General features: G+C 35.1%; 1 protein-coding gene and 1 non-coding gene across 2 annotated transcripts; both read right to left on the bottom strand.

Annotated features, from left to right (window-relative positions):
- Window positions 1-253: 253 nt before the first annotated feature.
- LOC111886548 (60S ribosomal protein L7a-2) lies at window positions 254-1,998 on the bottom strand. The gene is made up of 7 exons (XM_023882802.3): window positions 1,886-1,998; window positions 1,668-1,712; window positions 1,338-1,539; window positions 1,016-1,185; window positions 788-916; window positions 622-714; window positions 254-538 (listed from the first exon to the last, which is right to left on the bottom strand). Exons 1-7 carry the CDS (start codon window positions 1,886-1,888, stop codon window positions 407-409), a joined length of 774 nt encoding a protein of 257 aa, XP_023738570.1. The 5' UTR covers window positions 1,889-1,998; the 3' UTR covers window positions 254-406.
- A 7,611-nt stretch (window positions 1,999-9,609) lies between these two features.
- On the bottom strand, window positions 9,610-9,716 carry LOC111886562 (small nucleolar RNA R71). The gene has a single exon (XR_002848492.1). It is a non-coding gene; the product is annotated as a small nucleolar RNA R71 (small nucleolar RNA).
- Between the last annotated feature and the right edge of the window lie 4,769 nt (window positions 9,717-14,485).

Below are 14,485 nucleotides of genomic sequence, written 5' to 3'. Positions count from 1 at the left end.
GATTTTTTTTATTTAAATCAATTCCTCAATATCAATTATGAAATCACATTTATGTATGACAACAGATTATGAAATCACAATTATTTATGATTAATTAGTTGGTTTTTTTCCTATAAGATCTTTAATATCACTTATGAAATTTTTAAAAGATATATGAGTAACGTTAAATGATCTCATCAGATGGCAGATGGGAAATGATACTCAAGGAGTGAAGATAGAGAGAGGGAGGATTGGCCCAGTTAAGAACAAAAACTAAGAACACAAAAAATAATGCATAACATAATCAATAGTGACTTGTTGCTTGCTAATATAACCAACCAAAACTGAATAAAACTGTGACATAATCAAACTCATGTATCTTGCCTTTGAAAACATATAAGAAGGGTATTTAGATAATGAAGGGTATTTATGTCAATCTCTGAGCAGCCTCCTTAGCAAGAACCCTCTCTTTTGCTTTGGTTTTAGCCTGTGATTTAGACCCCATTATTCCACCACCCCACTTCTTTCTGTACTCCTCATACTTATCATTAAAATTGGCCTGAAACAACAACAGACATTCATTCATTCAATTCAGAATCAACCATAAAAATTCCAAAAATTCTTAAATCCATGAAAACAAACCTTGATGGCTTCCAAGATTCTACTGAACTCCATCTTATCTTCATTCTTAACTGTAGTCAAGCACAGAGCAGCTGCAGTTTTCTGATGAACAATCTGATATAATATAACAAAAAACATGTTAGAACTCAAGCAAAACAATTAAGGGTATTTAAGTAAAAACACTTACAGTTCCCAAACGAGATTTTCCCTTCACAATGCAGTAAGGGATTTCCATCTTTCTGCACAAAGCGGGAAGCCAGACAACCAACTCAATGGGGTCTACATCATGAGCAATGATCACCAATTGAGCCTTGTTCTGAAATTGGGAGTGAAAATAAGTACAATATAAGCTTTTTGTTTCAGAAAGATTAAAAAGTTTGTATATTTAGATGGTGGAAATGAAAAACTCAAAAACCTGTTCAATAAGATAGGTGATATGATTAAGACCATATTTGACAACAATGGGCTTCTTGGCTTCAACCGTCTTTCCTTCAGATTCAGCTTGAGCCCTTTTCAGAAGTCTTTCCTTTTTTGCTGCTTTATCCTCAGGTCTGTACTTGAGAAGCATCTTGAACAAAGTTGTTGCTAAATATTACATAAAAAAGAGCTCAATGATCAATAGTTTATAAAACGAGACAAACAAATTGTCTTCAAATGTTAATACAAAACTTAAGCTGATTATAGACTTTGAGATAAAGGGAGGAGGATATTTGTGAGATAGTATCATAGATGATTACCTAGATTCTTGTCGAGGGTCTTGGTGAACTGATTAAGAGCAGGTGGAACCTTCAAACGCTGTTTGAGAATCCTCCTCTTCCTCTGAATACGAACAACTTGTGGCCATCGCACAAATCTGTGAAGATCCTTCTTTGGAGGCAATGCTCCACCTATGCCGAATTGTTTCGGCCTTTTCTCGAACAAAGGGTTAGCTACCTTCTCCTGGAGGGAAAAAAGGCATCAAATTAGAAAGCGTGAATCAAACACTATAAACGAGTTCAAAACATACTTAAATCAAAGGCAGCGACTGGTTGTAAACTAGAAACGTATACTAATCTAAGTAATCATACCGTTTTCTTCTTCGTTGCGACCGCCTTCCCACCCTTTTTTGGAGCCTTCGAGAAAACAAAATCAAACAAACAGAGTCATGTCATAATCAAACAACAGAAAATGAGAATTTGTGAAAAGAACATACGCATTTAGGAAATGAAGAAATCTAGTTGTAATTACAATAGCAGAAAACATGAAATTATGACGATTAACAGAGATAGAAGATGGAGTGGCTCACCATTGATGAAAGTTGGAGATCCGAAGTTCCAATACAGCGACGAGAAGGTAGACAATGGAAGATGGAGTTTTTAGGGTTTTTACGCAAATCTAGAGTGGGTTGGGCCGGTGGGCCTTGCTCTGTTTTTCCAAAAATCAACTTAAGGGGTGTTTGTTTTATTTTATTTTTTTGGTGGTTAGAAATTTATATGTAAATATTGGTTTCTTAGCAAAATAAACTGTCCAAATAATTGAATATGTTTTTTCTTTTATACGGAAATGAGTAATAACCAAAAATATCTATTTGTTAAGAACATACTGAAAGTTAAAATTATAGATGACCATATTAAAAAATTAAAAAATAAAATGTTAATAACATAAGTAATAATTTGAATGGAAACCATCAAATTTAAACAAAACACCGTCAAAGTATGTTTGATAATCTACGTCAGGGATTTTGATTTATCGGGTTTGGTTTACAAACACCGAGACTTGAGGAGATGGGGATGCTTCTAATTTTATACTAAGTTATAAACCCAAACCTGAGTTGCATAAAAAAATAAAACATGTGTATATTAAGTTTTAAAATACATACAATTTTTGGTCAGTTTCAGTTTTATAGATTGTTTTTTGTTTTGTTTTACGTTTTGGATTAGTTCGGTTTTAGGGTCAGTGTGTAAAGTATTCCAATTGATTTTTCAGTTTTAAAATATCAAAACCAAACAAATAAATAGTTTTGGTTTGGTTTTCGGATTTGATTTTATCAGTTTTCAGTTTTCGATTTCAATTTTGTTCACCTTACATAGAATATAGGTATTTGAACCAAGGTTGTCAAAATTATGATCTTGATTGTAAGATCGTATGATTCTACGATCCTAGGTATGAAAAAATAAGTTGTGTCGTTTACGGATCATATTTGAGATAGAATCGCACGTAGGATTGTAAGATCCTAGGTAGAATCGTAGAATTGGGATCTGATCCTACCTTCCTTTTAATTTTTATTTTTATTTTTTGAAAAAAAAAACTATTATTTTATGTCTTTTATTTTTTTTATCAATTTATCATTTTGTGTTTTGATGTGTGCCTAATGTATTGAATTTTGTAGAGTTTTTGAAAGGAAAACCGAATGTTGGAGATATTTTCATGTTTTAAAATTATAAGTTAAAATTATGTTTTATTTTGTAGGATCAAAATTCTCATCCCGATCTTGTAAACCTAGAAACGATCCTATATAGGATTCTGATCTTCACAACCTTGGTTTGAGCTTTTTAGACACTAAAAAGTGACATTTAATTTAAAAATAAAAAATAAAATAAAATAAAAGACGATTGATATGTCTCGTCTGTGATATAAGTGGATTGAAAAGTAATATTAGATTAGATTGTATTTATCGTTCCAACTATATATATATATATATATATATATATATATATATATATATATATATATATATATATACACACACACACACGGTCCGGATCCGGTAGAAACCAAAAAATTGGTAAAAACCGTAAGGACTATTCTCTATTAATTATTTCGTCAATGACACAACGTCAAACTCATTTACTTGGCCGTGACGTGTTCGCACGCGATGCACATACATGGAACATAATACGGACTCGGTGGAATAATTATGTGCGACGAACGTCATTTAAATGAATTTTTCTTTTCTTTTTCATTTATCTTGGTTTTTTTCGTTTTTTTATTATTTTTTTAATTTTCGTTAAAAAAATTCAAATCTTTTTTTAAATAGATATATGCTCTGTTTTAACATTTTTAAATTTTTTATTACTTTTTTTGTTTTTAAAAGAAATATTTTTTTTTCTTATTTTTTTTCAAATATTTTTACTACATACTTGAAGATGGTAGAATTTTTTTCTTTTGTTTTTATTTTTTGAGTTTTTTGACTTTTCAAACTAAATATCGGTTTGAGTTTTTAATGTTTAACAATTATAAAATTTTAAATAAAAACAATATTAAGGATCATAATATTTTCGGTTCATATTTTTTTTTTGAATCATATTATTTTTGGATCATAAAATTTTGAATCATAACGATATTATGTATCATATATTTTTTGATCATATTAATTTGGATCATAATATATTGAATTAAATAACGCTTTTATTCAATAAAACATTTTGATCATTATATTTTTTTTGAATAATTTAATTTTAAATCATAAAAAATATAATAAGTAAGGATCATTAAATATTTGAATCAAAATGTTTTTATATCATAATAAGTTAAGGATCATAAATATATTGAATCATAATATTTTTGAATGATAATTATTTTAAATCATCTCTATTTGCATCATATTAAAATCAAGTTTAATGTCTAAAACACCTTATTTTTTTAAAAGTTCTTTTTACAAAGTCATTAGAATAGTAGTAATTTTAGTGTCTAAAACACCTTATAAGTTCTAAACATAAAAATCTTAATTTAAAGTAGTAATTTTTCTTATTACATAATAACTAATAACAAAATCTAATAATTATTTTCCCGTAAGAATACTATTCGTCAAAAAAACTATTTATTGTCTCTGTTTTGCGTTGGCACACATCTAGTGTGTGTGTGTGTGTGTGTGTATATATATATATGAAAAGTGAATATGTAGCCGTCATGTATATAATATTAGGTATAGAACCATCAAAATTGACTTCATTTTGATTAAAAACATAATTTTATTTTATCATTACCTTTTTATATTGCTTTTGAATTCATATTATTTCATGATTTATCTTCGACATCTATGTATTTCAAATGTGTTGTTTTATTAGACCTCTAATAGGCTTCATATCTTCCTTCGACACTTACCCTATATATACTTTCATGGTTTTTTTTTGATGGGTTACGGAAATAAATTTATTGGGTTTTTTAATGAATAGTTTCAATTTTTCTTTATAGTTTCCTATATTAAATTTCAATATGAAAACCTATTGGTAGTTTATAAAGTGTTTTTATACACGGTTTGTGGTGAAAATTAAAGTTTTAAAACTCCATAAAAGTTTGTACAAATCCTATCACATACTCTAATAGAGGATGCAAGAAAATGGTATAGAGATTTGATTGTATTTTGTTAAAACTATGGTTACATGCCTAATATTAAGTATATAACAGTCATATATTCCTCAAGCCCATATATATATATATATTCTCCCTAATAAATAAATATAATTTTGCCACATGTCACTCTCTTATTAACTTGGACACATGTCATTTTTTGGTATTTCTGAATAAATATTTTTTTCCATTTGTTATTTTCTCCTTTTTTTCTTAATTAACACATCATATTTACATCTCAATTAATATGTAACGTCCCAAAAATCCGCACCAAAAATTTTTCTTTAAATCATTACCAAAGCCATATTCATAAAAACATATCATAAGTCATAACATGAATTCAGAGTATCATTTCCAAAACATATTTTCATTATCAGAGTAAAACATCCTAGGCTGACTAATCAATGGTGCGTGTCATGCGATCACATCGAACTCTTCCCTCCGCAACCGGAAGTAGCTGAAAACAAAACTGAAACCCGTAAGCACAAAACTTAATGAGTTCCCCCAACCTACCACATACCCTGCATAAACACATATTGCTCATATTAGGCCACGCCCGCTATTCCGGGCCTCGCCCGCTACTTCGGGCCTCGCCCGCTACAACGGCCCCGCCTGGCTTCGATCCCCGCTCGGATACAGATCTGTTTCTTTTAGGCCCCGCCTCTCTTTGGGCCCCGTCTGCTAACCACATAATACAAAAATAGCATATAACACGTAACTGAACATACCCTATTGTATTCATGTCCTAAGGCCTCGCCTGCCTTGGGCCTCGCCCCTGCTCTACTACTAATGAGATATGGAACACCGTCCATACTCTGCTATTGGTGCGATACGAGACCTCACCCTCACTCACCTCCCTACCAGGCACATACATGCATCACACAGACAACAAGTATACTCTATCATGCAAACCATTCCTTGGGCACCAGCCCGATATTGGACCTTGGTCCTGAATATCATAATAGCAAACAGTGCCTAGGGCTAACCCCCGGGTCTTCCTACTCATAACTACATGGGCCAACATTGTGGCCGTAGACCCATTCACACAAAGGGAAACTCACCTGCACTGCTGAACTTGCTGACAACCCTCTGGCTGCTGTCTGACAATTCTCTGAATCGCTGCTCCACTAGCTCCCCGAGCTATCAATATCAATATCAATATAACACTTAGTCCCAAACTGAACTCTTAGAAGCCGTCTAAGCCCACTCTTGCCAAAGTCAAATTCCTGGTCAATGTCAACCTTCTTGACTGATTCTACTCGCCGAGTCACCCCAAGACTCGTCGAGTCCATGCATTCAGAAACTCCCATAAAACGACTCAACTCGCCGAGTCACCCCAAGACTTGTCGAGTTCAACGATCTCTGAGTCCCATCCTGCCCAACTCACTGAGTCACCACTCAACTCACCGATCTAAGTCTTAACCCGGAAAGGTTGAGGTTCTGCGACCAGACTCGCCAAGTCCAAGAACAGACTCGTCGAGTCCAAGGTAATCTTCGACAGACTCGCCGTGTTGTTCTTCCAACTCACCGAGTCCATGCTCATGTTTATAAAACTCGCCGAGTACACCCATGTGACTCGCCGAGTCTCTTTAGATCTCAAACCATACAGTGGCTTTTCGAGCCATGCAGGGGCTCCAAACCATAGATCCACTCTTCTACAGTCTATCCCCCACGTAAAGTTGCAAACTTTACATGAAACCAAGAAGCTAAAAGCCCAAAACACTCTAGGGCTAGGGTTCTAGACGAGCATGCTTCACCAACACCCCCAAGACTGATACTTTATGGTTCTCTAGGCCGAAACACACCTAGATCTGAAGTAGCAACTTCAGATCTGGATTTCTAACTCGAAATGGCTCTTAATCATGCCATAAAAAACCAAATCTCATAACAAAGGTAACACTTTATGCAAAAGAGTGAAGGTAACGACTTCTTACCTCCTAATGCTCTGAAAAGTCCCACCAATTATGGATCTAAAGCCAATCCTTAAATCACCAAAGGTTCCCTTCCTCCTTCTTCCTTCAAATCACCCAAAATGGCAAGAAAGCTTGAATGTGCTAAAATGGAGGCTTAGGGTTTTGTGTTTTGGATAAGAGAGGCTTAGAGAACCCTAAGGGAGAGAATGAGATGCTTATATAGTGCACAAAGCCCCGGACTTAGGGTTTCCCAATCCAGACCGGACTCGCCGATTCCACTCTCCGACTCGTAGAGTCGGTCACTTACTCTTCGACCCGGATCCCGCTCGGACTCGTCAAGTTCCACCCTGGACTCGACGAGTTGACCCCTTTGACTTAGGGTTTTCCTTTCCTTTCTTGATCTTTCTGATTATGGGTGTTACATAATAATTGCCTTACAGATAGTGGCATATTTAGCTTTATATTAAGTATAGATTTTTATCATTTATTAGCTAATTTATTGCATATCATGGACAAAAGATACTCAAAAGTGTTTGAATTCTGTTTTCAGACCAAAAGCAAAGCTCGGAATCAAAAGGAAGCAGTAGAAGCGGTTGGGAGCTCGAGAGTTGAACAAAGAAGAAAAAGGCTAAAAATACAAAGTACTCGGCGAGTAGGGTCGACTACTCGGTGAGTCTCAGCGAAGATTCAAGAGGATAAAGACTCTATGACTTACCGTGTACGAGAATTAAGGGATGGACTCGGCGAGTCAGTTCGAATCTATAAAAACAGTTGTCCATATCAACGCAAGGTATTCTGGAACCCTTGGGGAGAAGCAAGCTGCGAATCAGAGTCAGAAGAGATCTGGAGAACAAAGATACAACCACAAAACCAATTTCGAAGGAGATTTGAGGCAAAATTACATCATTCTTACTTTAATCTATTGTTCTTCATCATGCTTAGACTTCTAGATTTCGTTTTTGTGCTGTTAATTACCTCAATCATGAGCTAAAAATTTTAAACTTCTGTTTGGGGAGACAATATTGATACTATGGTTTGATTTATGGTAGGATTGATTTAATATTGGTGATTTTGTTGATCCTAGCTTGTTAAAGAACCTTATGTGTGAATGATAACTACTTTTCTGTTAATAGGAAGATAATTAAGTTGCATGAACATATCTTAATTGCTACATCATATAATTTATGTGACCACTTTGTTATATGACTAGGATTAGCGACTGTGAAACTAGAATTAATAGAAAAATAGGTAAATTTATGTGTGAGCTTGTGTGATGACCATCAACCACAGGTTAACTAAAAGACCAAATTAGTTAGCTATTACAAGTCTAAATCAACCCGAATAAATAATCTAGTGAATTGAATTAAATTAGACAACTGGCCAGTGTTTAAGTTAGTTTGTTCTCTAAGGATTAATGCAGCGAACGTGAATCTAATCACTTGAATCGGTAGCCAATAGAAGAATTAATCCATTGCACTGTTACCATAATATCAACCATAGGATCAATTGAGTTGAACTAAACAGAAGTCCCCTTCGTCATTGAATTTTGTTGAATCTTTGCTCTTCTAGTTTTTTTTTATTTTAAGTAATAGTTAGTAAGTTTCTAGTCTTGTAAAACTAGAGAAAACCCCTTTTTATTATTCAATTTTAGATAAAAATTAGTTTTTAGTTTTAATTTACCGTTCCTTGTGTTCGATACCCTACTTATTTAGCTTTACCACAATTGATAGGTCCACTGCCTTTGTGTGTTTATTTTATAATTAAAAGTAGGTTTAAAACTAGTTGAGTTCACATACATCAAGTTTTTGGCGCCGTTGTCAGGGAACGGTTCTAAATTAGCACTAATTTCTATTTTTATAGATCCTTTGTGTGGGATTTATCTTACACAAAGTTAATTCTTATGTAATTTAGTAGTTAGTATAGGTTTTAATAAATATTAGTTTTAATAAGTAATTAGAAATTTTTTCTGATTTTGCCTTGAACTCGCCGAGTGCACTCGTGACAACTTGGTGAGTCCATCGTTGTTCACAGTTTTAGTTTTTATTTTATTTTTGTTTTTTTACGCGTTTTTCTTGTTTTATTTGCAGTTGTTTTCATGACCCGAGGAGCTGATACACCTTTGGTTCCTCCACTAGAAGACCCGGAGTTCGCCCTAAGGAAGAGCAAGGGAAAATCCGTTGGAGAATCCGTTTCTTCAAAGAACTCGCCACTAAAAAATCTAAAGTCCGTTTTCAGCAAGAAGAAGAGCAGCAAATCAGGTGCTTCCAGCGCCTCCATAGCTATAGAAGATGCGATCAAAGAGGACACTGAGTACGAAACTGAAGGAGAAGAAGATCTCACTTTCGGGCACGAATCCGATTTTGACGACGAATTAGCCATTAACATGGCTAACATCGATGAAGTCCCCATGGGGGAATAGAAGAAAAGGATGTGTGACGACACCGGCCCGGGACTTATGCAACCCGCAATTCCCGCTACTGCTACTTTTGAGCTAAAGGGCCACATACTCGCTCAACTAAAGGAGATCCCCTTCTATGGAAAAGACCACGAAGATGCTTACAAGCACTTGGATGAAGTCAATGATGTAGTTGATTACTTTAATGTTCCAAATGTGCCTCGTGAGACCCAGCTACTTTGCATGCTCCCAGTCACATTCAAGGGTGTTGCAAAAGATTGGCTCAAATCACTCCCTCCCGGGTCGGTCACCACATGGGCTAAGATGAAAGAAGAATTTATTGACCACTTTTGCCCACCTTCTAAAATAGCCAAATTGAAGAAGGCCATTGCTAACTTTGAACAACAAGCTAGGGAGTCACTATATGAAGCTTGGGAGAGGTATAAGAGCCTGCTAAGGAATTGCCCACACCATGACCTTAATAGCCAACAAGAAGTCTCCATCTTCTATGACGGAGTCAATGTCACCATAAGGCAGTTACTTGACTCGCAAGGCCCGCTCACAAAGATGGTTATCAAGGAATTAATTGAAGAGTTCTCTAACCACTCTAGAGAATACCACAACCCATGAAATGAAGTAAGTAGGGGGTAGTGAACACGGTCAACGATGGCATGGCGGCAATGATGGCTAAACTAGACAGTTTAGATAGAAGAATGATGAAGATGGATCAAACAATCCATGTTATACGGGTGGGATGTGAAAATTGTAGGGGACCTCACTTAACTAAAGAGTGTGACTTGGATGAGAATGAAAACAAAAAGGTGCAAGTCTTTTATTCAAGTGGCAACAGATACGATGAGAATTGGCGGAAACCCAAGAAGGAATGGCTCCCGTATGAAGAATACAAAAAGGCAAAGGAAGATAAATACAAGCAAAAAGATAGGGGTTTCTATCAAAAGGAAGAACCAGTTGTGAAAAAAAGAGCCGATTTAGAAGAAATGTTCACATGATTTATAGTCGCGTCCGAGAAAAGGCACAATGATCATGATGCTGCAATACAAAAGACCAGGACTATACTTAGGAATCAACAAACATTTATACTCAACATTGAGAAACAGCTTGGGCAACTAGCACATCAAGTGAACGAGAGAAGACCGGGTGAACTTCCAAATAAAACCGAGAATAATCCGAGAATGGAGAATGTGAATGCCATAACATCTAGTTATGGAGAAATTTTCACTCCTCTTAGCCCTGCATAGAAGGTCTCAACTAAGGTGCAAACAGAAAAGACAGAAAAGTCGAGTTCAGCTAAATCCGACACGACTCACTGAGTCCCTCTAATGGACTCGACGAGTCCATGCCTTGATGAAAAATATGTTGTTTCCTTAAAGCCTTACAGGCCTCCTTTACCATTTCCAATCTGAGCCATGCCTGATGATGTGACAACCCGAAATTTCCATTCTGTACAAACAATATCAATTCAATAGAAGTTATAACAGTCACAGTTAATCTTCAAACTTTTTCGTTTAAGTTTGAATACGTCAGGGTTTACACTTCAGGAAATATCAGGAGAGTGGATGCACTAGGGTTTAGTGCAACTCTATTATTCCATCACTCTATTATATTAGAGATCATTTCAGGAATAAAAATATTTTATTGCCAAAAATATCTCAGGACTATAAATAGAATTTTGAACCAAATTCATTCATTATTCGCATTTCCAACTAGAGAAAAGCCACTTTCTCTCTCACGGATCTTCGGGTTTTTATCCCAAATCGTGAGTACCTCTTTCTAGTAGTGTTAGAAAGCTTAATATGTGTTTATAACATGATTTAGAAGGCTAAATCACTAGCTTTAGGAGTTTACTCCCCAAGGTGTTCTTGGGCGGTAAACTCCCGAAACAAAGCCTAGACCGAACCTTGTGTTATGCTACTGCCTTAGACTCATTTGTATGTGTATTAGGGACAAGAAAACAACCAAGAAACACAAACACATGGGAGTTCACAGCCCAAGAGGATCTTGGACCGTGAACTCCAATAAAATGGATCAAAGGGTACTTTTAAGGCACCTAAAGCCCTAGACATTTACATGGAATTGTTCCCACTTAATTGAAGGACAAAAACACATCAAAATCACCCCTTCAAATGATTTCACAGCCCTAATAAGGTTCTTGGGCCGTGAACATCAAACAAAGGCACCAAAGTGTGCCTAAGGCCTTCATATGCTTGGAATAAAAGTCTAGAACCTATACCACTTGTGCAAGAGACTTGAAAGCATCAAAAACAACCATCCTTAAGAGTTTACGGCCGCAAACTCTAAGGGAAATGGCCTTAGGGCCATAAACTCCCAAATGGAGTATTTCTATGCCTTAAACCCTTCCAAGGACTTAACCACCAAGTTGGAATAATTCTAGGGATTATTTAACACCATAAAACAACCAAAGACATTGAGTCTTGGAGTTTACAGCCGTAAACTCAAGAATTTACAACCGTAAACTCCATGTGTGATGGTATATGGAGAGTAAACTCATATATGGGGTCCTTTGGAACCCTAAACACAAGTGCCTTGTCCCACAATAGCTTAGATGCAATCCTTAGGGCTTAAAACACTTATATAAAGTGTTTATTATGTCTAGAATGTCTTAACATTATCAATTAGTAATTTGAGACTAATTGATTGCATATATGTGTGATTATATGTTCATTAGGATCGTAGTGTGTGTACAAGTCCTCACTTGCCGCCTAACAATCCTACACCGTCCAGTTCATCCGAACCACCATCTACAGGTGAGTTCATACCCCTAATCAATGTTTTAAATGATTTTAAATGCTTTAAAAGGGGGGGAATACAAGTAGAAACAAACATGTTATTAAATCATTGATATGTATTTTATAATTGTGTTTGTCATTTAACAGATTTCACATACTACAAAATGGGATGCATGAAATGGTTTTAAATCTTAAAAATACTTTGTTATCAAATGTTTTACTTTTGAAATGTTTATTAAAATGACATCAAGTCATTGTTAATTATTGTTCAAAAACCATAAGATGTCTTACAAAACCATTTTACATTCATGAACTAAACTATGCATATACACTTATATTCTTATATATGTATTGATGTTACAGTTTACATCTTTCATTTAGTTTCCCACACCCTTGAGTAGTAAGAGTGTATAAACCTACTTGAACAACTAATTACCTTTCAGTAAATTATCATAGGGATAATTTGAAGATATCAAACATTATTCCTATTACAAGGAATCACACGAGAGTCAGTTCATTCATGAGTCTATACTAGTACATTACCTGATACGTGATTACATATATATATATATATATATATATATATATATATATATATATATATATATATATATATATATATATATATATGCTTACCTGATACATGAATATGTTTACATATACTTACCTGTTACATGAACACACTTACATGAATACCATACAGGAACACTTTTACATAGGTGCATTATCCTGTATTCACTTACCTGGATACTGGTACTTAGAACTACGAGGATGAGTTATTAGTACTTTCTGTGTAAATTATCTTTCCTATCCCGGTTCAATGGGATATCTCGGCGGGACTTACCATTCCGAACCCCACTGATTAGCACCAGTGGTCGATGACCATCTACGGAGGTCTAAGGTTACTATTTATATTAGTTAGATCGATATCAGGACTAACCCTTCCACCCACCTGTTGCTGCTACAGAGGACAAGTGGACAATCTTTGGATGTTCATTAGGTTATACTTTTCGCTTATTGCGATGTTGTGTTACTCCTAGTACCCAGCGATGACACTTACATTATTACTTTTTCTGGACAATCTTCGGATGTTCATTAGGTTACATATTTCGCTTAATGCGATGTTGTGTTAGTCCTAGTACCCACTGACAACACTTACAGTAGTACATTTTCCTGTTTACTTTATTTTGTGATACTTTCACGTAAACGATGAGTTAAACTAAGTACTTTAGTACTAATCAATTGAAGGAAAAACTATCATTTTACTTACAAAACATTCGGGTCTTGGTAGAAGACTACATCTCAAACTGATAGAAGATAAGGGATTTTCTAGGGCTTTTCATACTTATATCAACATTTTCATTTAAAGGTTTGCATGACTTTTAAAACAGCTTTTCAAGGCAAGACAATGACACTTAAATACTTATGAATTCACCAGCTTTAAAGCTGATACTCTCTTTCAAAATAACTTGTATTCTCAGGTCATCAGTAGACAGGTACGGTGGCCAGGTTTTGAGAAGACGGAGCAGACAAGTCTCGTCTTTTATTTTGATTGTATATTTTTGGTGTCTTATTACAATGAAAGAACACTCATGTATTAAAACTTTACTTATAATGCAATGGATGATGTTGTTGCTTGTTTACTATTATACACTGTTGTGATACTGTACATGACGTCCTCCACCCCTGAACGTTTCCGCCGTTCGTGGTTTTGGGGTGTGACAGATTGGTATCAGAGCATTGTTTATAGTGAATTAAGCATATCCATCCATAAAAGATATACTAACTATAAATACATAGGGCTTAAAACACTCTGTCTAAGAGAATATACTTTTAAATAATAAAATATTTAACAAAGTATACGTGCCTACATTCATACTAAAATCAGTGTCACAATGACAAGAACAAAAGTATTACGATTGTTGAATATCACAGGTAAGCTCGGGGATGTATGGTCAGTCTTGGGAGTGGCATAGCCTGATCAACTATGATGTTCCAAAGATTGATGAGCACATGCCCAAGAATGGTTGTGATATGACAACAAGTCTAAAAACTTACCAACATCACCACAATGAGAACATTATAATAGAACCTAAGTCTAAAATACCATAGGGGTGTTTTGTGTTACTATAAGTACTTTATACTTGAGAACTAAAATGGAATCTTCGTTCCTAAGTTGATAATTGCTAAGTGGAAATGCCAAAGTTATATGTAACTAGGATGTTACAGACTTAGAATCGGTGAAATTTTGGCTTTACCCTTATTCCTTGTGAATTTGGAGTTAAGGTCACTTATTCGAAGGCCTATCCTGTGTTGATTACATATAACCGGTATGCACTTTACAAATAGCGATGGAACTAATGAAGATTTCCTAAATAATTATCTAGATAGTTCGTCTAATAATTATTTTCTTACCCCAAATTCTCGCGTAGATAACATGGCTGGATTTCATCCCCACGACAACCTGTTCCTTCCGAACG

This window comes from Lactuca sativa, chromosome 4, assembly GCF_002870075.4.
Source record: "Lactuca sativa cultivar Salinas chromosome 4, Lsat_Salinas_v11, whole genome shotgun sequence".
NCBI classification, from domain to species: domain Eukaryota; kingdom Viridiplantae; phylum Streptophyta; class Magnoliopsida; order Asterales; family Asteraceae; genus Lactuca; species Lactuca sativa.
This window is presented reverse-complemented; position numbering and strand designations above follow the sequence as displayed.

Bases quoted from the DNA above. Each gene is read 5' to 3' on its own strand.
- LOC111886548 (XM_023882802.3), bottom strand. The intron at 917-1,015 runs GTTTTTGAGTTT...TCCCAATTTCAG, and splicing joins TCACCTATCTTATTGAACAG to AACAAGGCTCAATTGGTGAT. The intron at 539-621 runs GTTTGTTTTCAT...TTGTTGTTTCAG, and splicing joins GAATCTTGGAAGCCATCAAG to GCCAATTTTAATGATAAGTA.